We start from the raw sequence: 25,619 nt of genomic DNA, 5'->3' as shown, positions 1-25,619 counted from the left end.
TTACACACACCGTCCTTCTCACACAGATCTTGATGGATTGGACCCGAAGGACGTTTTAAACCATTGTAATGGGTTCTGACTGGCAAAAGAGTCCATTAAACCGGAGTTTATTTACAAAGTTTCATGGCAGCTGTATTAAGTATTCATGAAGACCTGTGCACTCTAACTCCACTGATTCATTGTTACCATCACTTGAAACATCTCAGACGTTTCATCGCTTGAGTGTTTAAGACTTCTCAAGGGATACACTGGACCGTTAAGGACCTTTACTCTCCTTAGAACAGCATTCAACCTGTCAGAGCCCTCTGATTCTGGGGGTCGGTTCCTAAACTTTACAAAACCTGTTAGGTGCATGAGCAAATTTTAAGATATGCGTCAGATTTACTTCATATACTCGATGAGGAGTCTTGGAATAACGTCTACCAGTCAGATTTAATTTGTAATCTTATCAAGGTTATGATTGTTGATGGACAAATATTTATAATATTATGAAGACAAAAACTAGCAGTGAAATCTTTTTTTAGATTTAAAATTTAAAACTATATTAACAATTGAGCAGCAAATCAGCATATTAGAATGATTTCTGAAGGATCATGTGACACTGAAGTAATCCAGTAATGACGCTGAAAATTCAGCTTTGCATCACAGGAATAAATGACCTTTTAAAATATATTCAAATAGAAACAGTTAATTTAAATTGTAATGATATTTCACAATATTACTGTTTTTAATGTATTTTTAGTCAAATAAATTCAGCCTTGTCAGCAGAAGAGACATCATTAAAAAACAAAAACTTTTGAAAGGTAGTTTAAACCTGTTTATTCGCCATTAAAAAATAAACTGAATTTAAAATCTAAAATATATAACTAAATTAAAAAAAATTAAAAAAAAGGATGTAAAGGTACCGAACAGACTAAATGAGCATGCCAACATTTTTCTTTTCCCTGCAGATGTCACTTTAGAGGCTCTGTAAAATCTTGAGCACTGCCTATGAATAATTTGCGATATTATGCATGTTCCCTGCAGGACAAACAGAAACGTACAACATTCATACATAAATGGCAAGTTTTAGCTAACTGCTTTTTTTTTTTTTTTTGCTCCTGATGTCTGATATTCACGGCTTGTGCTTGCAGGGATCTGATCCGTGTGTTGAAGTGGTATGTGGATCGTATCATTGATGCCGAGCACCAGGAACAGATCCAGCAGGTTTTGAAGGTGAGAACGCTAACATGCGCTTCATATGTCACAGTATAGTATGTATGCAAATCTATGAGGAAACATATGCACCCTATATCTCTATCTCTCTCTCTCTCTCTCTGTCTCTGTCTCTCTGTCGGTCTATCATGAATAAACCCTCACCCCCTGCTGGTTCTCTGTCCTGATCGTCTAAGCTTTCTCCCCAGCAGCTATGAATACCCTTGATGCATCTGTTCTACCTCTCCAGCCTCTCTCACCCACAGGAACTTCTTTTCTTACCCATCATGCAATTAAGCTACAAACATTCAGTCTTTTCTTTCTTCATTTGCCCGTTCTGCTTTTATGACCCGCCGTGGGACCACCAGGCACATTCTCCAAATGCATCCACACTCGTTTTCACCCTTCAAAGGTGTTGTTTGAAAGCAATTCCCACTTTCTTACCTTGAACCTTTCAAACCTCTTTGGGTTCATCTTGTGGTATTTTTGCTCTTTCTGATTGAAATGTTTAAAAACAGAAAATGCTCTTCACACTATGTTTACAGATTTTTTTTTTTCTTCTTCAAAAAGTAATAAAGAAACAGATAATGCATTCCAATATGTTCAATATATAAAATTGTATATATATATATATATATATATATATATATATATATATATATATATATAAAATTAACCCTGTAAAGCCTTCTCCACCATATTTGATATGCACATTTCTAAAGCCTCTAAATGATCAACATGATCAAAACATTTCTGAAAAAACTGTTTCTACACAATCTACTACATGCTTTCTGTCGTCTGATTAATCGTCGGACTGAAGCAAAAACCATGTTAAAATGCGAGTATCAAATATGATCCATCAGGCTTTTGAGGAACATTTATTTGTTCATCTCTCAATCATCATCATTTAAATTGCATTATATATTTTGCCCTCACAATAAGAATCTACAGAGCTTTGATCATACAAATAAGCATTTAAATATCATCTTACTAAGACTTATTATTGGGAGATAAAGAGTGACATCTGATATTTATATACTGTATGCATTTTATGTAAGTAGTCTGTTATACTGCTATAAAAATCTGATTGATTTACATTACAAGCTTTTTTTTTTTGACCAAATTGCATATTTCTGCTCAGTTTGGGCCTCTGAATAAAACTGAGGTGTTTTTTCTTCACTAGTGTGAGCTTCATATTCTCACTATATCATACTATATAGTCATAAAAGCTTTAATGTATCAAATATGATGCTCAGCATAAACATGCAAAGTCTTTTCTTTAGATTTTGTTTATATTTTGTCTAAAGGTTCAATAAACTGTTCCATATAAATAATAGATTTTACTGACTATTATTTTATATGTCAGGCTTTAAAGGCACACTATGCAAGATTTGTACCTTAATATAACAGCTTTGAAATCATTTCGATGGCAAACGAACTCGTAGTAGGGCGAATCATCCTGCAAAACCAGCAATGCAGGTTTGAGAGGTGGCGCTCCGACAAATCTCGCGAGAATCACGACTTGCTTTACGTCACGACGTCACATACGTCAACAACATATGAAGCAGCCTCTATGGAAGACACTAGCACGCGTTTCAGACGTGAATCATGGCAGCGTCGACGAAGAAAGCGAAGAAAGCGCGGTTGGAAGAGTGCAGAGACGGCTCTGCGTGAGCGGTATTTACGACAGTAACGTTAAATACAAGTACTCCACAGCGACTCTAGGGGTCGCTGTTTGAGAAAAGCGGAAACTGCATAGTGTGCCTTTAACAGGGTTAAGAAATCATTTTAAACATGTTTTGGATTTTTAGTTAGGATTTTTTTTTTAATGTGATTTTAAATATAAATTTCAATAACAATAGTTTGATGTCATATGGCCCACAGGCGTCAGAGTACTTGTTTAAGTACATTGTGCAGTCCCGGCGTCTGTACGCGGCGGCCACCGGAGGCCAGAACGAGGAGGAATTCCGCTGCTCTGTTCATGAGCTCTTCAAATCCATCCACCTGTTCCTGTCTCACGAGAGTAAGGGCATCAGCCCCATCACACACACACAGGTGAGACACACACGCCTGTACGCCTACACTGGGTTCAAGTTCACACACTTCTTATACAAAAAGTATGCACTGCACTGAGTGATGAGAAAGTATGTACTTACTGTGTAGTAAGCTGGTATTCCAGCATTTGAGCATAATCTACCATCATAAAATTACATCTTTACAACCTGAAGTGGCTCAGTTTCAAGAGATCCGGTTTCTTTTATTATTTTTTCTCAGCAAAGATCTGAACAATCACATTTTAGCAATTGGACCAACATAAATTATTGTTTCTGGCAATTGTAATTCCTGTTTCACATGCTGCTTTAAAAATAGTTTGCATTAAAACGATTTGTGGATTATGGTCTATTAATTGGTGACCTCTGACCTAGAGGAAGAGGCTGTGGAAAATGTTAGCCGAAACACCATCCAGACACCTTTGATCCAGACATATTTTCAGTGTATTTATGATTTGGAATGCACTAATCTGGTTATCGCTTACCTGTAAACTGGACTTCATATGTCAGGGAATTAAATTATGATATAGGGTATAGTCAGTCAGATTACTCACGGTTCGGTTTTTATCACGATTTTAGGGTCGCTGTTTCGGTACGGTTCGGTATGTGCTATGTTCAGGGAAAAAAGGACTACTGTCAAATAAAAATAAAGAAAATAACAACAAATCATCAAACCACAAGCAACAGCACAAATAAATACAGAATAGAGCAAATATACAAATAAAATAAACAGTGCTTTTCAGGTACAGAAATTGAATCAAGTAATCAAATGTAAACATTCCATATGATTTCACTGCAGAAATGAAATAAAGATGAATAATTGTTAAAGTTATAGAAGCTATTCAGTCAAGAGCAGTAAGTGATTTCCTTGTTATTTATTGTTTGATGAAAAACACTGCTGTCACTTTAAGACATAATGAATGCGTGGATCCAGTGCACTGATACTGATACACATGCGTCGTCTTTCTCGACGGTTTGCGTTCACTTAAGACATAACCTACTTTGTTTGCTAGGATACTTGCCAAAGCGGGCATGTTGACATCATTTTTGTCCTTTCAAGCGCAAGAGAACTCAATATTTGCACGTTGTCTGAGCCACGGCTATCCATGTGCGCGCTTCGGATCGGATGAGTGCGCATACATCTTCTCGCAGCGAGTTTTCTTTCGAGTCTACTTGCACTTGAATGTTTAAATTGGCAAGGCTTAAATGAGTTTAGTTTAAAACAGATAGCAACATGTGCTCTTCAGGTTCAAAACCCAGGTGATGACGGTGTACACGACTGGTCATATACGTTTAGGGGAAGTCGGAATGCGTATCCATCGACAGAAACATACATAAGTCTCTGTTTTACACGTTGTTATTTTCAACAAACCATATTATAGATGCGTATGCGTCGTGAGATTTGAGATGAACCCGCTGAGATGAACATTAGGAAGACAGTTAGCAGGAAGTTAGAAGTGTTTATTGAGTACTGTACTTTTTTTCAGCCCCACCCACATTTGTTCTGCTAGCATCGCAGCGTTCAAAGCTCAGTCAGCCCATGGAGAGTTAATCCAGTCTTGATATACACAAACAGAGACGCATGCTGTGCGTGCTAAAAGCCTGCCACACACTGTCACGGCCCGCGAGCTTGGAGTCAGCAGAGCCATGTGTGTCCGTCGGGCAGAGAGACCTGCTCCCCGTTCTTTCAGAGATTCGTTTCGTTCCGACGAGCGTTAACGGTGGCACAGTGGGGACGCGCGCTCACATTCGCACATTCACTCACACTGAACTCGCACACAAGTCTGTTCTTGTTATGGCAGCCCAGCAAGAGAGCAGATTTCAATTAACACAGCCAAGAAAACAAAGCGTCTTTGGACACCGTGGCATAATCCAAAGCACATGCAGGCGACTGGATCTGTGCCAGATTCGTGTCACCACAATATTTGTGTGTGTGAATAAGTGCCTTTGCTTACATCTGTTGTTTGACGTCCCCTACCGCACCAGAGGAACATTTTCCCACTAAATCAATGTGCAAATGTGTTTGGAGGAAGATGATAGCGGTTGTATTACAGTGACACAAATGCACAAAATACACACATACCGCAGCACATTACACATATTATTAAAGTCGGCATGAAACGAGTTGCGATGGTCTTCCCTATTGTGGCATACACTCACCTAAAGGATTATTAGGAACACCTGTTCAATTTCTCATTAATGCAATTATCTAATCAACCAATCACATGGCAGTTGCTTCAATGCATTTAGGGGTGTGGTCCTGGTCAAGACAATCTCCTGAACTCCAAACTGAATGTCAGAATGGGAAAGAAAGGTGATTTAAGCAATTTTGAGCGTGGCATGGTTGTTGGTGCCAGACGGGTATTTCACAATCTGCTCAGTTACTGGGATTTTCACACACAACCATTTCTAGGGTTTACAAAGAATGGTGTGAAAAGGGAAAAACATCCAGTATGCGGCAGTCCTGTGGGCGAAAATGCCTTGTTGATGCTAGAGGTCAGAGGAGAATGGGCCGACTGATTCAAGCTGATAGAAGAGCAACTTTGACTGAAATAACCACTCGTTACAACCGAGGTATGCAGCAAAGCATTTGTGAAGCCACAACACGCACAACCTTGAGGCGGATGGGCTACAACAGCAGAAGACCCCACCGGGTACCACTCATCTCCACTACAAATAGGAAAAAGATGCTACAATTTGCACGAGCTCACCAAAATTGGACAGTTGAAGACTGGAAAAATGTTGCCTGGTCTGATGAGTCTCGATTTCTGTTGAGACATTCAGATGGTAGAGTCAGAATTTGGCGTAAACAGAATGAGAACATGGATCCATCATGCCTTGTTACCACTGTGCAGGCTGGTGGTGGTGGTGTAATGGTGTGGGGGATGTTTTCTTGGCACACTTTAGGCCCCTTAGTACCAATTGGGCATCGTTTAAATGCCACGGCCTACCTGAGCATTGTTTCTGACCATGTCCATCCCTTTATGACCACCATGTACCCATCCTCTGATGGCTACTTCCAGCAGGATAATGCACCATGTCACAAAGCTCGAATCATTTCAAATTGGTTTCTTGAACATGACAATGAGTTCACTGTACTAAAATGGCCCCCACAGTCACCAGATCTCAACCCAATAGAGCATCTTTGGGATGTGGTGGAACGGGAGCTTCGTGCCCTGGATGTGCATCCCACAAATCTCCATCAACTGCAAGATGCTATCCTATCAATATGGGCCAACATTTCTAAAGAATGCTTTCAGCACCTTGTTGAATCAATGCCACGTAGAATTAAGGCAGTTCTAAAGGCGAAAGGGGGTCAAACACAGTATTAGTATGGTGTTCCTAATAATCCTTTAGGTGAGTGTATATTTGAGTGAAACTGCTTCCCGAAAAAGAAAAAATGTAGGGTGGGACTTGATTTTGTCCATCAGAAATTGATTGGATGGTTGTGGTTTGCTATTGGTCGATCTCATGTTGAGTGACAGGTTGATCCCGCCCTCGCTCCGGTAAACACATCATCAGAGAAGAGAAGAGATGATGCTGCAAAAAAGAGGGAGAAGTTATTTTGATTAAAGATTACGAGGGTACATGAATTTTTTAAATATTGATGTGCACAGATAAATAATTGATTATAAATACTGCAGTATTTATGCAATATTACATAAAAAAATAACAAGAATTGTCTATTTTGATTTCATGGTGACTTTAAAGTTATCTCTTGGGCACCATCTAATGAGCTTGACTGGGTTTTTTTGTACTAAACAAACACTTAACGATGTGTTTACTGGCATTTTCTCAGGCCGTGTTCCTGAGATCGTTCCCGACTGTGTGCTGCGAGCTGCTAAAGATCTTCAGCATGAGAGAGGTGGCAAATCTGGCCCGTGACACGCTGAGCAGTCTGCCCGCCCTCACGCACAACGACTGCCCCCTACAGGCCGTCAAACTGCAGTGCATGGCCAAGACCGTGGAGAGCCCTCTCTACATCAACCCGGGTAAAGGATCACTCAGTTTTTCTGATTTAAAGCATTTAAAAATTAAACAAATATTGCTGAAAACACCAGTTTAGATCTATTAGAGGCCACCTAAATGCTAGAGTACACTGCGTCTATGCCGTTTAACCCTTTAAACCTGTTGGTGAACGTTTTTACAGTTATATTAAAAAGTATTTTACTTGCTAAAAAGCATAAACTATCAATCAGACGACAGAAGGCATGTAGCAGATTGTGTGCAACACTTTGACGCAGTACTCTTTCTAGGGTTAAAAGATGCTTGAATCTTACGTGTGTTTGTGTGTTGTCAGAGTCGAGGTGTGTGCTGTTACCTGTAGTTCTGCGTCTGCTGCACACACACCTGCAGGAGCAGAAGGAGCTGGTTCTGTGCGCCAACATCCTCACCAGCATGCTGGCGCTCAACACACCCGCCACGGTCAGAAACCGCTGCTACAGTCATTTCCTTACTGTTCGATTCACTCGCATCTCTATTTATTAGTTCGTTTCTAGCTCGTGTCCTTTTTTAATTTCTGTTTTTCCCCTTTAGAATTGCTGATGAGATTTGGTACTCATTTTAGTTGCTGATTTCGTATGGAGAAAAGTAGGGCTTATTATTATTAATAATATAATTATCTAAAAATATATATTTATATAAAATATATATATATATATATATATATATATATATATATATATATACAAATTTAATCATTACCTGTATGTAAATTTCACAATATAGTAACCATTTAAATATTGTATTTAATTAATTGTAATTTAATTAGATTAATTAAGTCAACATATTATAAAAATAATTCAATAAAAAGCAGGTCTAGTATATTTATATAAATTTATATAAATAATTAAATAAATATACAAAAATTAAATATCATATAATTAATATTTAAATGTATGTATTTATATATTTATATATATTTATAATTTGAGTTTTGAGTTAAATTGAGTTAAAATGGCTGGTGAGATTTAGTACATATTTTAGTTACTGAATTTTTTTTTTATATATTTATTTTATCTAAACAAATAAGCTTTAGAAATTTAATTGAATCGTTACCTCCTGACCTGTAGGCCTATGTAAATTTCGCAGTAAGGGAATATTATTCCTCAAATAATTTTTTATGTAAACATTTAAATCAATTGACAGCCCTAAAAATATTATAAAAAAAATGTAAATCTGAAATCTAATATCATATAATCATTTTTTTTTGTTTTTTTTAAATATCATCACCTTCCTAAAATAATTTCCCAAGCCCTTTTTTCAGGTTTCTCAGAAAACACAAAAAACTGAACCAATAATTGAGAGGTTGAGTAGATTTTCGTTCTTCTTGATGCAGCTGCCATCTTGAAAAGCTTGTAAAATTGCCTAAGTCTCATTGGCCCTCATTTATCAAAAGTGCGTACACCAAATTTCCAGCGTACACCTGGCGTACACCCAAAACCACGGTGACTTTGAGATTTATCAATATGGACGTTGGCGTACGGCACGCTAAAATCCTACGCCAGCTCAGGAGGTGGTGTACGCACGTTTTGAGTGCGGGAATGCGCAGAAAAACAATTCCTAACACCACAAAACGCACTGACAAACTAAAAGATATGATATATTATGACCCACTGTAAAAAAACACCAACATAGTAATTATAAACTTCAGTGTTTATTTTTGTGCAACATGGACTTCAATGTTTAAATTGTGTGACTTTACCAAAGCATTTGAATTGTAGGCATATGTATTCCTTAAGTTGCGAGCCTGTGCGCTTTACCTGACGTTTCAAGCCTTGTTTATACTTTCGCCTGGCTCCGCAGCGCGAATCTCCGCAGACTGCGCGCGCACCTCCCCAAACGGACGAGGCGTTTACACTCGACGCGCTCCGTTGTATATTCTTTAAAACGATGGTTAGGCCAGGGTTAGGCCCGGCAGATGTGCACGGACTGGGTTTAGTAATGAAAGGTTTTCAATGACCAAAAAAATAATTCAGACTGACAAAATAATAAAAATGACATTCTTCTTCTTTTAAATAATAATAATAATAATACAAATAATAATAATAACGACATTCTTCTTCTAAATATCAATAAGCGTCATTAATAATAAAAATCTAGAAATCAATTTTGTTTCTTTCCACTTCCCTGGTTTCGCTTTCTCTTTCTCAAAGAAGTTTCTCTTTGCCGTCTTCCGTGTGTCCATGGCGTAAAATGAGGGTGTGGGGGGAGCGGAGACTTGAATATATAGGGGCGTGTTATTCTAATGACGCTCGTTTTCAGCCGCGGCATTTATCAAGGGGAGGTATTGCGTACACCTGGATTTCAAAGGTACGCACAGCTTCATAAATCAGGCGATGAGAGGAGTGTAAGCATAATCTTACGCCAATATATACGCCCGTTTCTACGCAAGAATGATAAATGAGGGCCATTGTCTTTTGACTTAGGCAAAATAAAACGGCTCTAAAAAGTCACACTCTTGTCATAGGCCATTATACTACAGGGGTAGAATTGCATGATCTGTTCAACTGAGGATGTGGGCGATTTTTACCAGAGGTGGCCAGCATCATGAGGAGATGACTTATGCAAAAAGTAAATCATTTTTGTCAATAAATGACTTAGGCAATTATTTTAGGAAGGTGATGATATTAAATATTTTTTTTAATATTCATTTGTATATATCACAATTAATTTAAAATAAATGAAATGAAATATTTTTGTTGATGTGTGTAGGAGTGTGGAGTGTCTGAGGAGGTGAATCTGGTCATGGAGAGTCTGTCTGGAGTCTTACTCAGAACTATACTGGAAGTGACCAACCGGCCTCAGCCCGCTGCCTCCTCCCTGCGCCTGCAGTACCAGGATGTGACCGTGCGTCTGACCTTTCTATTGACCTTTTATATTTACTTGGGGGGGGGAAGTATTTCAGTATAGTGAATAACACTCAGATGTGTTCGTGTTTCAGGGTGAATTTGTTGCTTGTTTACTCGCGTTGCTACGGCAGTTAAAAGATCAAGAATACCAACAGCTTCTCAGCAGATTTCCCACTAAAGATGAACTAACGGTAAAATCATTTTCTAAACATTACCTGAGCACAGCTGTGATAATAGCGATTGCTGTAGTCTAACTGTACGATCTCTCACACTGGTTTCCCAGAGTTTCATCCTGCAGTTATTCACCGTCTTCAGAATACTTATCCGACAGGATATGTTCCCAAAAGACTGGACTGTCATGCGACTGGTCGCTAATAAGTAAGGGCTTGGAAAACCAGGCTTGAAACAATTCATATGTAATCTCATTCAACCATAGAAATGTTTAATTGCTTGACGTTTCTGTTTGTTTGTGTTTAGCGTCATTATTACCACCATCTTGTATCTCTCTGATACCCTGCGCAACAACTTCCTTAATGAGAAATTTGACTTCAAGGTAAGGAGATTTTCCATTTATGGATTCAGTAGAGTCATGAAGATATTTATAATGTTTCAAAAGCCTTCTATTTCAAAATAAATGCTGTTCTTTTGATCTTTCTATTCAGCAAAGAAAAAAATGATCACGGTTTTCACCAAAATATGAAGCTGTTTTCAACATTAAGTTTTAAATTGTTATAATATTTCACAATATTACTGTGTCAAAAAAAAAAGCAGCATTAATGAACACGAGACAAAAATGATCCCACCTAACACTTTTGCCAGGGAATCGAACACAGGGAACAGCAAAAGTTCTCAAATTTAATATTTTTACAGTTTATATAATTAATATAATGAAACTCTGAAACATCTGCACAAAATCTTCATTCTTACCTTTTAAAGAAAGTAAAAAAATACTTTAAATACTACAGATTATTAATGAATTTTCTGCTCTCCAGAGTACTGGAATACTCTTTGGAGAAAAATTTGCATATACTATATTATATTCACTAATGATTGCCTGTCACTTTAACTATTTGATTAAAGATGTTAATATATTCGGACGTCTCTGGTACACTGTGTACGTGTGAAAGCACTGCAGTAGATCTCTCATTCTACACTATAAAAATGTTTGATCAAGTACCCTAAAAATTACATCTAAATTAAATAAAATATTTCATATGACAGAATCAACTTGAATTCATAAGGTCACACCAGGAAAAATACTTTTTTTAAAGGTCAGATGCCGTAGAAATATTTCCTCAGGCTAACGACTGCACATTATCATTCTTTACAGTGTGCTGTATGACATCAAAAATGACTGGTGCATCCTGGGAACATGATGCACGTTAAAATGTTGAATCATAGTCAGCATTTTAATTAGCTGTCTCTTTATCTGTAGGTATGGGAGTCCTATTTTTATCTCTGTATAATATTCATCAACCAGCCTTGCCTCCAACTGGAAATGTTCCCGCCCTCCAAGAGGAAAAAAGTCCTGGAGAAGTGAGACCCCTTCCTGTTCCTTTCTTTTATTTGATCAGAATCCTACTGACAATGAGATTGAAAGATTAATAGTGTAAAATAACACATTCTGCGTAATGACACGCCATTACTAGCAGCTGATTTATTGTACATTGGCTAATTAGTTTTATACTGTTGCATCATGGGAAAACCGTTGTAATATTACATTGGCTGTGTCCGAAATCTCACACTCTCTTGAGTAGGTACATATTTTGAATAAGTAATTAAAGAAAGTATATTCTATATAGTATGAATGTAATCTGGACGAACTACATTCGCCATGTTGTCGTTATCATGTGACCTACCAGCGTCAGTTACATCGCTTCACTTCCATTCATAAATCCTCTCCCGTGGCCTCATGGGATAGTAAAGTGTCCATCGTATGCACACTTCAGAATCTCACTGTAAGTAGTAGGTCATCCAGGTAGTGTGTATTGTATCACATACTGTTTTTTGCCTATTATATAGTAGGGAAGTATGCGATTTTGGACGCAGCCAATATCCTTTCTATCACTGCAGAATTATTATGACTATATTTGTGTTTTTAAAGGTATGGTGACATGAGAGTGATGATCGGTTGTGAGATTTTCAGCATGTGGCAGCATTTGGGTACGTCTTTCGGTACAAATCAGCATTGATCATTTATGGATGATCACATGAACGTGAATGTATGATGGTGTCTTCCAGGTGACTATAAGTTAAATCTCATCCCTACCCTAATCGGCCCGTTCATGGAGGTGACTCTGGTGCCACAGATGGATCTGCGGAACGTCCTCATCCCCGTTTTTCACGATATGATGGACTGCGAACAGCAACGGAGCGGCAACTTCAAACAGGTGCTGGAATCGCAGTGACACGAACATGTTTCAGCGCGCGAGAGCAGCGTGATGTTCATGCCACAGTGAATTATGAAACGCTGCGGATGCCAGGAAATCTAGCTTGTTTACTAAGATCGTGACGCTTTTTGAATGGAATCATAATTTGAAAAGGATTGTCAGCAAGATTTTGAGCCGGATGTCAAATTTAATATATAATTTAAATGCAATTTACAGCAAGTCTGGGTTTTTCATTGATGTCTTCAATTATCTCGCAGAAAGCCCTTTTATATAATGCTAAAAATTGCAAATATAGCCTGGAATGGTCATGCATGATTTATACATGATGATGTTTTTGGTGCTGGAAACCTTGACTAACTTTAGAAGTGGACTTATTTATGATTTAATGCTTTAAGAAGGAAAAATAACATTTTTGATTGGTCTCTAAAGGTGGAGGCCAAACTAATAGACAAACTAGAAGGTCTGATGTCAGAGGGCAAAGGAGATGAGACTTACAGAGAGCTCTTTAACAACATGTGAGTCCTAATTCTTAAGAAATTAATACTTTTATTTAGGAAGGATGTATTAAATTGATCAAAAGTGACAGTAAAGACATTTATAATACTAAAAAATGCTGTTCTCCTTTTGAATTTGTTTAAAAATATATTCAAATAGAATTTTTTTTTAACCAATTATGATTTGAAAAAATACAAAATATCACAAAATACTTCAAAATATAATTTAAAATATATATTCTATTAAAATATACTAAAATATTGTCCATTTTTTTCTGTTTTTCTGCATTAGAATTCCGTTGTTTGGTCCATATCCGAGGTGAGACCATCATTAAATACTATGAACTACAGTCGTTGTTTTAAATGAGTTTAGTTCTTCGAGTATATCTGAATACTGCATGTCTGTGATTTTAGTCTGCTGAAGAAGATCGAGAGAGAGACCTGGAGAGAAAGTGGCGTTTCCCACATCGCTACCGTCACGCGGTTGATGGAAAGATTGCTAGATTACAGGTAAAGCAGACACACGTGCACAAACACAGACCGCACACACTATACAGTTCAAACACACTCGGGTTTCTTCATCTCTTCTCAGGGACTGCATGAAGATCGGAGAGGTTGACGGGAAAACGATGGGATGTACAGTCAACCTTCTGGTTAGTTTGGATATTACTGATATTTTTGTCATTTATTTTCATTTATATGTGACTTTGCTTGAGATCAGAGGACATGTACTTTTTATATATTAGTGTTGTTTGGTATTTATTGAGATGAGCTTCAGAAAAAAAGGATGTTCTGCTCACATTGCCCTGTTCTTTTCAGAACTTCTACAAAACTGAGTTGAATAAAGAAGAAATGTACATCCGTTATATTCACAAGCTCTATGAGCTGCACCTGAAGGCACAAAATCACACCGGTAATAATTGCTCAATATATTTGTATTAATCTGTATCCTTTTTATTTGACAGTATATTGATTGTTAATTTTTCACTGTATCCTACCTCTGATCAAAATATGTGGTAATTTCTGCTCCAATTAATTTTAAATTATTAAAAAAAAATTATAATTAATATTATTTATTTTTAAATAATTTCTATTATATATATATATTTTTTTTTTATGAACTCTGCAACTGTTTAATAATAATAAGAAGAATATTTTATATTACAAATATGTTTTGTAATTTTCAATTTGTTATGATCTGTGTAACTGTTGCATAATGATTTTTATTTTTTTTTTACTTTTTTAATGATGTGTAACTATTTTGCATAATAATATTTTCTATTGTAAAAAATAATAATATATTAATTTTCTGTATTTATGATGTGTGCAACTGTTGCATAATCTTTTTTTATAATAATAGATTGTATAATTATAATTGTTTTAATTAAAATATTTGTAGGATCTGTGTAACTGTTACAGAATAATAATAATAATAGTAATAATAATTTGTATAATTATTTTTAATTATCATATAATTATTTTTCAATTTTATATGATCTGCGTAACTGTTACATAATAACAAGAATAATAATTTGTATCATAAATACTTTTTAAATGAATTTTTTATGATATATGTAACTGTTGCATAATAATAATAATAATAATAATATTACTAATAATAATTTGTATAATACATAATATTTTTTAAATTGTTTAGTTAAATTATGTTTTAATTTTCCATTTTTATGATCTGTGTTGCATAATAATACTGATAATACTTTTTTTTTTTTTTTAATATTCAGTTTTAAAAGATGCGTGTAAATGTGTTGCAGAGGCGTCGTATACCCTCCTGCTGTACGACGAGCTGTTGGAGTGGACTGAAAGGCCTCTCAGAGAGTTTCTCACGTACCCCATGCAGAGCGAGTGGCAGAGGAAGGAATGCCTCCATCTCACCATCATACACAATTTTGACAGAGGGAAAGTGAGTCCATCTCTCATTTTAAGATGCACCCCACCTACCATAAACCAGCCGCATTCATGTGGCTAATAATGCTGAATGTTGAAGGATCTGGGCAGATATGTGCAGAGACATTGTGACTAGAATATTTCCAATAACAAATGGCTGATGATCAGCTACTGAGAGTTTTTCTTTTCTTTCTACACACTGCCATCTTGTGGCCGAAACTTATAGCTGCAATGACTCACCTCTTTGAAAAGAGCCGGGGTCGTTGTTTATAACTAAAAATATACTTTAATGTATGAAGTATTATTGTTATTTAAGCACTTTCAAAAACCACAATGGGTACCAAAGTCCTGTACATAAAAATAACAAATACATACAACCAAAAATACGTCGAAATTACAAGCTGAACTCTTCCTTCCAGTGCTGGGAAAACTGCATCATACTGTGTCGAGAACTGGCCAATCAGTACGAAACGTATTATGACTACAGGAACCTCAGCAAAATGAGGGTGAGTATTTCCCGTTTATAGTACGCATGTCATTTCTTTGATTTGCATTTATTTCGTATTTTTTTACACCCTAATCTGCAGTTCAAACGTCTGCTTTTTGTTTGCGGTGGCTTTAAATACAGCAATTATTTGAGCTAGATTGAGTTGTTATTACAGTACGTTCATTATACTTACGGCCAATTGTTATCCTAATGAGGCGTTTGGCTTCGACTGTTAACCCTCCCCATTTGTTTTTTGTTTATTCTGTTACACAGTCGATTGCTTCACAGATTGTGGCAGTGATTTGTCATATTAACAGTTGTTTGTGTTACATTGTGCTCAATGGTCTGTTTTATTTGCGTTCTTGATAGATGATGGAAGCCTCTTTTTATGACAAAATAATGAACCAGCAGCGTCTCGAGCCAGAGTTCTTCAGAGTCGGATTCTACGGAAAGAAGTTCCCCTTCTTTTTAAGGGTACTCTTTAAGCATGTTTATATTATATTCATATATATAGCATATGTACTATTAATAATATAATATAAATGATTATTATTTTAGGTAAATATTTTACAGATGTCGTCTTGTTAATTAACTGTTTTAAATATGTTTTTAAGCAATAGCTCACCCCCCCCTATTCTATAAAGGCTTATTATTGAAGGTTAATATTTTTCAGATAGTGTTGTCTTGTTCATAAAATGTTTTTGCAGTTTTTTTTTTTTAGTTCTTGACAGTACCTGGTCACAATGTTGTATGATTGCAATTATTCAAAAATTAATTAGCACATATAATATAATATAAATATAATATAATAAAGGATTATTATTTTAGGTAAATATTTTACAGATATCATTGTCTTGGTTATATACTTTTTAAGCAATAGTTCACCCAAAAATTCATTCTTGACAATCTTTGCTCACAGTGTTGTAGGATTACATTTATTTCAGAAGGTCTACTTTCATGTTTATGGAACACGTACAGTCATGCAGGTTTTGAATGATATGAGGGTGAGCAAAAAAATGACAACTTTTCAATTTTGGGGTGAACTATCCCTCTAATATTAAAATGTCGTCATCTTTATCCTGTAATTCAACATCATGTCCTCTAGGGGGCACTTTTCTTCCAGATCTCACTGTTATTCATCTATGATTTGCAACATTTTCTTTTTATTAAGCTATTTGGTTTGCCAAATACTATTCTTTGTATATTCACTCCAGATGTTTTAAATGACAATGAAGGGGAAAATGAGAATAAATTAGGACTGAATTATGAAAGATTTATTCTATTCACAGTCTTCCATTTTCCTCATTACTTCTGTCTGTGTGTGTGTTGCCGCCGAACAGAATAAAGAGTTTGTGTGTCGAGGGAACGATTACGAGCGCCTGGAGGCCTTTCAGCAGCGGATGCTCAGCGAGTTTCCTCACGCCATCGCAATGCAGCACGCCAACCAGCCCGACCAGACCATCCACCAAGCGGACGCGCAGTGTATCCTTGATTTTACTAAAGTATAGCTGTTTGTGTATGTAAACGGTCTGCAAAGATCAAAGTGTAGGATAAATGGAAAGAACCGATTTTGAACTGCCTGAAACGAGTTGTCAGTAATTCCAGTCTTACTTCCTGCACGAACTTACATAGGTTTGTAACAAATTTGTATAATGCCACCTATGGTCTTCAGTGTATGCTCGCAAGCAACATCTACTTGGACCCGCCCTCAAACACTGTAGTTGTAGCTGAGGCCTGGAAGAGTTTGGTTCGTGTTGTCGACATGTCAAGAAGATGCTGTTTTCTGCACTGCGAAAGCAAATCCACTTTGCATGCACTTCCAAAGGATGAGGACTCAGGCTCTAATTAAAACGGTAAAACTGACATTGTTACTGTTAGAATCACTGTGTACAAGATCCGAAGCTAGAATTCAGATATGGTAATGGCCGTTTCGTTTCTGACTCGCACTGTAATCTGTAGACCAATCACAACAGACTGGGCCATCTGACCAATCAGAGCAGAGTAGACTAGTCACAACAGACTGGGCCATCTGACCAATCAGAGCAGAGTAGACTAGTCACAACAGACTGGGCCGTCTGACCAATCAGAGCACAGTACACCAATTACAATAGACCACTAGGCCATCTGACCATTCAGAGCACAGTAGACCAATCACAACAGACCACTAGGCCATCTGACCAATCAGAGCAGAGTAGACCAATCACAACAGACTGGGCCATCTGACCAATCAGAGCACAGTAGACCAATTACAATAAACCACAAGGCCATCTGACCATTCAGAGCACAGTAGACCAATCACAACAGACCACTAGGCCATCTGACCAATCAGAGCAGAGTAGACCAATTACAATAGACCACTAGGCCATCTGACCATTCAGAGCACAGTAGACCAATCACAACAGACCACTAGGCCATCTGACCAATCAGAGCACAGTGGACCAATCACAACAGACCACTAGGCCATATGACCAATCAGAGCACAGTAGACCAATTACAATAGACCACTAGGCCATCTGACCAATCAGAGCACAGTAGACCAATCACAACAGACCACTAGGCCATCTGACCAATCAGAGCTGAGTAGACCAATCACAACAGACTGGGCCGTCTGGCCAATCAGAGCAGAGTTGGTTCTCGGAAAGGAGGGGTTTAGAGAGAATGAATCCTTTATCGAACCATTTCAGACACTGTGAGAAAAGAGTTGATGCTGCAACGTGTATAATGAGAAAATTCAAGTGTTTTTTGACCTTGGATGAATGTAAACCTATTGTAGGAGACCTTCAAAATTAAATTACGAACCTTTAAAAAAGCACAATGGGGGCACTTTAAAACCTACGTATTTTCTCTTTTTTTTTTTTTTTTATGAGACACATTAAAACAGTCATAAACATTTTTTTTTTTATTAAATATTCCAAACAATGTACTTATAAAGTTTGTTGTCCCAGATTTTCAATCTTAAAATATGAAAATAGTGCTGTAAAGTCTTTGCACACCACTGTCTCTGTATTTCTGAAAAAGTTTGTCCTGTAATTAATTGGATTTGTTTATTCAGAACGGTAAAGTGCAAGTTCACATTAATTTCTTGAGATTACCAAATTGCTCCTCAAGGGTTCGTAGATGAGAGCTGGTGTGAGGATAAGGGCAATTAAAGCGTGGAGAAGTGCTAATAGTGCAGCTGTTAGATGTGTAAACTGCTGGAGTTTCTAATCAGATGTGTATCTGAACAGGGTTCATGCTGTTCCATGACCTCTCCTCTTCACCAACTCATAATGATCTGAGAGTTGTGTGTTTCTGTGGCATAAGTTCATGAGTAGCGCAAAGGAAAGTAGTATTGAGAATATCTCTGTGAGTGTGTTTTTGTAGTTGTGAACTGACCGTAGTGTGAAGACTGAATGCTTTGTAAGTCCCTTAACTGGTCATGATTCAGATCTGCAGATCTATGCTGTTAGTCCTGTCCCTGAAAACCAGGACGTCCTGCAGAGAGACGGGGTGCCCAACAACATCAAGAGCTTCTACAAAGTGAACCATATTTGGAGGTTTCGCTATGACAGGCCTTTTCACAAGGGCACCAAAGACAAAGAGAATGAGTTTAAGGTGTTGTAGACTTTATCTATCTATCTATCTCTCTCTCTATCTGTCTGTCTGTATCTATCTATCTATCTATCTATCTATCTATCTATCTATCTATCTATCTATCTATCTATCTATCTATCTTTATATCTCTCTATCTATCTGTCTCTCTATCTATCTGTATCTCTCTCTCTCTCTCTCTCTCTCTCTCTCTGTCTGTATCTATCTATCTCTATCTATCTATCTATCTATCTCTATCTGTCTTTCTCTCTCTCTGTCTGTCTATCTATCTGTCTATCTATCTTTCTTTCTGTATCTATCTATCTATCTGTCTGTCAGTCTATCTATCTATCTATCTATCTATCTATCTATCTGTCTTTCTCTCTCTCTATCTCTCTCTCTATCTATCTGTCCTTATCTATCTATCTATCCATCTATCTATCTATCTATCTTTCTTTATATCTCTCTATCTATCTGTATCTCTCTCCTCTCTCTGTCTGTCTGTATCTATCTATCTATCTATCTATCTATCTATCTATCTATCTATCTATCTATCTATCTATCTATCTATCTATCTATCTATCTCTATCTGTCTTGCTCTCTCTATCTCTCTCTATCTATCTGTCTGTATCCATCTATCTATCTGTCTGTCAGTCTCTATCTATCTATGTATCTATATATCTATCTATCTTTCTCTATATCTCTCTCTATCTGTCTGTATCTATCTTTCTTTCTCTATATCTCTCTATCTATCTCTCTCTATCTGTCTATCTATCTGTCTCTCTCTCTCTCTCTCTCTCTCTCTATCTATCTATCTATCGGTTGTTCTATCGGTCTGTCTATCTATCTATCTATCTATCTATCTATCTATCTATCTATCTATCTATCTATCTATCTATCTATCTGTCTGTCTGTGTCTATCCATCCATCCATCCGTCTGTCGTTCTATCTATCTGTCTCTATCTATCTATCTATCTGTCTGTCTGTCTGTCTGTCTGTCTATCTATTTATCTGTCTGTCTGTGTCTATCCATCCATCCATCCATCCATCCGTCGGTCGTTCTATCTATCTATCTATCTATCTATCTATCTATCTATCTATCTATCTATCTATCTATCTATCTATCTATCTATCTATCTATCTATCTATCTATCTATCTATCTATCTATCTATCTATCTATCTATCTATCTATCTGTCTGTCTGTCTGTCTGTCGTTTTATCGGTCTGCCTGTGTGTGTGTGTGTGTGTTCTGTCATTTAAAAAAAAAAAGGGGCTTAAAGGCTTGGGCACCAGGTTGAATCTGAAATGATTACATTTTTGAAAATCAGTTTTATGATGTCTATTATTTGTGTTGTGTTGTAGAGCCTGTGGGTTGAACGGACGACACTGACCCTCGCTCAGAGTTTACCTGGCATTTCACGCTGGTTTGAGGTTGAGAAAAGGGAATTGGTGAGTCATAACTTGTAAAAAAAAAAAAAAAAACATTTTACAAGACACTTGTAGACTTCAGTTCAGCCCTTGATAAATCATGAACATGGCCAATCACGTACAAGGCAAGGTTTTCCAAGCACTTCGGCGCTATCATGAATTTAAAGTAACTACTCCCAAGATGGCGCATCCACCATCAAAACAATAATTTAAACATAACCAGAGAAATCATAACCTCAGTGTGCTTTCGATATAGGTGGAGATGAGTCCCTTGGAGAACGCCAGCGAGGTGATTGAAAATAAAACGCTGCAGTTGAGAACGCTGATCGCCCAGTGTCAGATGAGGCAGATGCTGAACATCAACCCGCTCACCATGTGCCTGAACGGAGTCATCGATGCCGCTGTCAATGGAGGACTGGCTCGATACCAGGAGGTACAGGACTGGATGGAGAGCAGGGGCAGTCTGGTTCTGCTAGTTTAGAGGTGGACTTTGGGTTGGGTTAAAACTTGGATCAAAAAATGTAGAAAAGAATGGGGGGAAATAATGTGGTCCATTGTTAATTTCACTTACAAGCGAGAGATTAAAATATTTCAGCAATGCTTTAGTTTATGACATGCAGTCAGAATGTTGAAATATTTGAACCGTTGAAGTCCAAAATGCCTTGACTTTGTTGTTGTCTCATGGTCTTCACAACATGAATTGTCTGTGAAGTGATTTAATGGTCTGAGTGTTAAGACTCCAGTTTCACCTTATTCCTTTTAGCAAGATGAAAGACCCTCCGAAAGAGCATTCGCTGGAGGTTTAATGACTACCCTATGTCCTCACACTTCATAAGACTGTTTGCTGCATGTATCTCTGACAGTTGCCAAGCAACAGCATGTTGAGCACTGGCCTTTTGTGAGCGTAAGCTTCAACTAAGTCTATTAAAAGGGAAGAGTTAACTGCAGGGGTCCTCCTGAATCCCAGCATGCACCACACTCCACAGATGATGAGTTTACCACAGAGCACAGGGCTGCAGTTCTATGAAAGCTTGATCATAGTGTCACTTACACATGACAATTAGCATGATAGATTTAACAAGAGTCGTAGAAACATTCTCAGCATTATTGTAACGTTGCGTAATGGTTTCTGAGAAATGAGTAGGAGTGCAGGTTAGTTTACAGCGAGAAATGGCCGTGAGACATGCAGTGGATTTCAATGTGGGGGTTTATTTATTAACTCGTCTTTTCATAAAAATTTGCCAGAATACAAATGATGGACGCATCTCTTTATGTACTTTCACTCGCAGGCATTCTTCGCGAAAGATTACATCGCAAATCATCCAGAGGACGGAGAGAAAATTACTCGTCTTAGGGAACTGATGTTTGAACAGGTACAAAACCGATAATTAATTTGGTCAATGATTGTGACACTCATTTTGTTTGTCTGCTAATTTATTCACAAATATATTAAAAATTCAATTTATACATACAGTACAATGACTTGAATACATTGAAAGAAGGAACTCATCAAAAATATTATGATATTTATGCATTAACAATTCATTATTATTCAGTTTCATTTTGAAAAATACATTTTATATAAAAACTAGTGCTGTCAAATCGATTAATCACATCTAACATAATTTTTTTTTTTACATAATGTGTGTGTGTGTATATTATATTTTTATATATTATGTGTGTGTGTGTGTGTGTGTATATACAGTATATACACATATTTATTCATGTATATACTTGAGATTCGCATTTAACAAAAGTTTTTGTTTACATAATATATGTGTGTGATATATATATATATATATATATATATATATATATACACACACACACACATACACATTATGTAACAAAAACTTTTATGTTAGGTGCAAATAATCGCGATTAATCGATTTGACAGCACTAATAAATACAAAAAAATATATATAATATTATACTTTTTATTTGATAATTATTCCACATGATTTTTAGTAATGAAATGTTTTAAAGTAATTATGTAAAAAAAAATGTTTAAACCATATGAAACCAACATTAATACAAAGAGTATACATATCTAAGAGATTTTTCCTGTTTTTTTTATTGCGTATGTAAATATTTAGTTTGTTCTAAGAATAATACAATTTTCTCTCTGACTTGTTTACAGGCTCATATTCTGGAATTTGGTTTAGCCGTCCACGAAAAGTTCGTCCCGCAGGATATGAGGCCGTTACATAAAAAGCTTGTTGACCAATTTCATGTAATGCGCTCCAGTCTGGGAATTCAAGTATGTTTACTTTTACACATATAGAAACATATTCACAGGTCTTTAAAACTTAATTGTGAAAGAAAAAAAAAGATGTTAAAATGCATATCCTAGCTTAATATGCAACTGTAAGGTAGCTTGATTTCCCTGAAAACTAGTTTAACTGTGTCCCTGTAGTTCTAGTACATTTTTATGTTTGTCTGAAAATCCAGACCAGTCTGACATAGCAACACTGGCTCAACCAATGGCATGAGTTTGGGGCGGGGCTACTGAGTTTGTCTGACCAATAGCAGATGGAGGGAGTGTTTTGAGGAACCCGTTTGAAAAGTTAATTTGCTTAGTGCCACTAGAGGCGCTGAAATTACACACTTCACCTTCAAATGGTGGTATTAATTTCAACCAATGACTCAAGCGCTAAAACAGTTTATATTTTGTCATCCAGCCACAAGAGTTTCCCGCTTATGTGCGAGTTAGTCCGCTGCATTTTGCCAATGGCAGTCCGCGCACATGTAGGACCCCCGTACCTAATGCCATCAGCCCAGAGGGAGGCCGTATCGTGGCAAGACGCAGGTTTGTGTCATCTTACCCGCATGTTTCTTGTAAGGGTTAGGGTATACAAGATAAAAGGTTTTAAAGGGATACTTCACCGAAGTAGAAACCCGGTAGTATTTTCGAATGACCGTGCTTCCCTCCCTCATGTCCCCCTGAGACGAGAGATTTCTGTATTGTGTGTCTGGAAAAAAAACTCAGATGGCCCAAAAATCGTCATTTTGCGTCATCGGAGGCTTTTTTGGCCAGAGGCTCGAGACTACAGCCAGTAGTAGGAGCTCGTTGTCCATGTTTTCAACCCGCCCATAGGGGGTGGGATCTCACGATAAAACGGCGTCTTTTCAGTTTCGAGTCAACTAGTAGCCTAGTTGTATTATTTCTTCCGATACTGCCCTCTGTAACCGATAGGCGTGGCTTGGGCGTGGCCTCGTAGGGCAGTGAAGCAAGTGCATTCTGGGAGTTGTTGTCTTTCATCCACATGAGCCAAAAATACATTTTCTGGCTTTTCTCAGTCTAGAAGGCACCAACTTCTAAAAAAAAAAAAAAATCACATTTCTACTACATAAATGCCCCAATTTAAATACACATTCATCTTTCCAGCGGTGAAATATCCCTTTAAGGTCAGAGAAGTTTTGTAGTTTGAGAAGTTGAACTCAATTCAAATGTTTTGCATCAGGTTTGACAGATTGGCAGCGAGAACACACCCACACGTTTGCTAAATTTATCCTGAGTCGTTCTCTTGTGTCTTTCAATTCCCTTTCAGTCCTCTCAGCTATCCAGCCATCAACCGATACTCCTCATCCTCACTGTCATCACAGGCCTCAAACGAAGTGAGCAACATCACCGGCCAATCAGAGAGCTCGGATGAGGTCTTCAACATGCAAGTGAGATATATTATTATTCATTTTTATTATTTAAATGAGCTCCTTTACTTGCAACAAAAAATACTAAATCACATGATGTATCTGTTGTCTTTTTTTTCTAGCCTAGTCCATCTACCTCAAGTCTCAGCTCAAATCACTCTGGCTCACACAATGTGAACAGCTCTGCACCCTCCAGCAATAGAGGTGAGTGAATTCAATAGACTATAAGCAATACGGCACTCGAAAGCAAGCAGTACTTACCGTGCCTCACAACATAATTGGCATCATTTTGCAGCATTGCCTCATTTCCTCTGTTATTTTGTATCCTTTCAACGCGCGCACTACGTGTCTTTATCCCCCTTCATTAGCTTCTCCACTGCCGTCTGACAAGCACAAGCACTCCAGAGAGAACGCCTGCCTCTCTCCGCGGGACAGACTCTGCAGCGGCATTTTCCCCAGCCCGCTGGAACACACACCGGTCAGTGCAGCTGTGCCTGCACGGTTTAACAATTACAAGCCAAACACAATATTATGAGGGGCCGTACAAGCCAAAATATTCAGTAGGAATATTATATATATATATATATATATATATATATATATATTTATTTATTTATTTATTTAAAAAAAAATTTATATATATAAATTTTTTTTTATATATATAAATTTATGTATTTTTTTCTTATTTTTAAGATATATATATATATATATATATATATATATATATATATATATATATATATATATATATATTCATCATCAAACTTAACCCCAAACTTTTGAAATAATATATATACTTTTGAATGGTAGTTATGTTTTTTTTTCTAAACATTTATTATGTATTAAATACTGTGTATTACTTGTTCTGTTCACAATATCTTATTTATAAGAAAATAAGAACATTTTTATTTAATTAAATATTGAAAATAGTCATTAAAAATGACTATGCATTATATAATGTAAAAATAATAGAAATGTATATTATATTGTCATATATTATTATATATAACTTATTTATAATTTATACATTTTTGTATGTGAATAGTATAAATAATCATTTAAACTATATTAAGCATTAAAAATAGTAATTATTAATTACTTTATGCATTATATGTAAAAAATTATATAGATGTATATTATATTATGTCATATTATTATGTATGATTTATTTATAATTTAGATTTTTTGTAAAGATTATAAATTTAAACTATAAATATTAAGTATAAATTCTTACATTTATTATATTTAAAAAAATCTTTAAAGTACTGTGCACTGTTACACCGGTAAAATCTGTTAGATTTATTATTAATGTAAAGTCCATTTTGCTTTCATGTTGTTTTTAAAAGTCCAGCGCTCAGTGTTCAGTAAACGTCCAGAGAGAAAGACCCATAGAAGGTGTAGCGGATTCACTGAGATTTATATCTTTTATATCCCTTGCAGAGGATGATTCCGTTCCAAATACCAGTGGATTCACCATTACCACGGTGTGAAGCCAATCTCCCCACACCTGAGACAGGTAATGCAGCTTTCTGCTGTGAGATATAATACACCCGTTACACTTGAATCGGTTATGTACAGCTCAGTGACATGTCCTTTT

At 36.7% G+C, this 25,619-nt stretch overlaps 1 protein-coding gene across 2 annotated transcripts in view; it reads left to right on the top strand.

Moving 5' to 3' along the window:
* The window catches only part of dock4a (dedicator of cytokinesis 4a), a 75,645-nt gene that overhangs the window by 48,209 nt on the left and 1,817 nt on the right, over positions 1-25,619 (top strand). For both annotated transcript variants that reach the window (XM_084396896.1, XM_084396897.1), the window contains 30 exons: positions 1,134-1,215; positions 3,079-3,249; positions 7,045-7,237; positions 7,546-7,670; positions 9,960-10,094; positions 10,189-10,287; positions 10,380-10,474; positions 10,574-10,649; positions 11,532-11,632; positions 12,201-12,259; positions 12,338-12,486; positions 12,916-13,001; positions 13,273-13,299; positions 13,395-13,490; positions 13,573-13,633; positions 13,800-13,893; positions 14,753-14,901; positions 15,305-15,391; positions 15,742-15,846; positions 16,713-16,854; positions 18,800-18,966; positions 20,306-20,392; positions 20,628-20,804; positions 21,661-21,744; positions 22,512-22,631; positions 23,053-23,180; positions 23,923-24,043; positions 24,145-24,226; positions 24,391-24,500; positions 25,463-25,538. In XM_084396896.1, the coding sequence (XP_084253022.1) occupies positions 1,134-1,215; positions 3,079-3,249; positions 7,045-7,237; positions 7,546-7,670; positions 9,960-10,094; positions 10,189-10,287; positions 10,380-10,474; positions 10,574-10,649; positions 11,532-11,632; positions 12,201-12,259; positions 12,338-12,486; positions 12,916-13,001; positions 13,273-13,299; positions 13,395-13,490; positions 13,573-13,633; positions 13,800-13,893; positions 14,753-14,901; positions 15,305-15,391; positions 15,742-15,846; positions 16,713-16,854; positions 18,800-18,966; positions 20,306-20,392; positions 20,628-20,804; positions 21,661-21,744; positions 22,512-22,631; positions 23,053-23,180; positions 23,923-24,043; positions 24,145-24,226; positions 24,391-24,500; positions 25,463-25,538 (3,284 nt within the window). The remainder of the gene's footprint in view (positions 1-1,133; positions 1,216-3,078; positions 3,250-7,044; positions 7,238-7,545; positions 7,671-9,959; positions 10,095-10,188; positions 10,288-10,379; positions 10,475-10,573; positions 10,650-11,531; positions 11,633-12,200; positions 12,260-12,337; positions 12,487-12,915; positions 13,002-13,272; positions 13,300-13,394; positions 13,491-13,572; positions 13,634-13,799; positions 13,894-14,752; positions 14,902-15,304; positions 15,392-15,741; positions 15,847-16,712; positions 16,855-18,799; positions 18,967-20,305; positions 20,393-20,627; positions 20,805-21,660; positions 21,745-22,511; positions 22,632-23,052; positions 23,181-23,922; positions 24,044-24,144; positions 24,227-24,390; positions 24,501-25,462; positions 25,539-25,619) is intronic.

This window comes from Rutilus rutilus (genome assembly GCF_951802725.1).
Source record: "Rutilus rutilus genome assembly, chromosome: 23".
In the NCBI taxonomy this organism is placed as follows: Eukaryota; Metazoa; Chordata; class Actinopteri; order Cypriniformes; family Leuciscidae; genus Rutilus; species Rutilus rutilus.
Note: the sequence above shows the minus strand (reverse complement) of the source record. Positions and strands in the feature narration are given on the sequence as shown.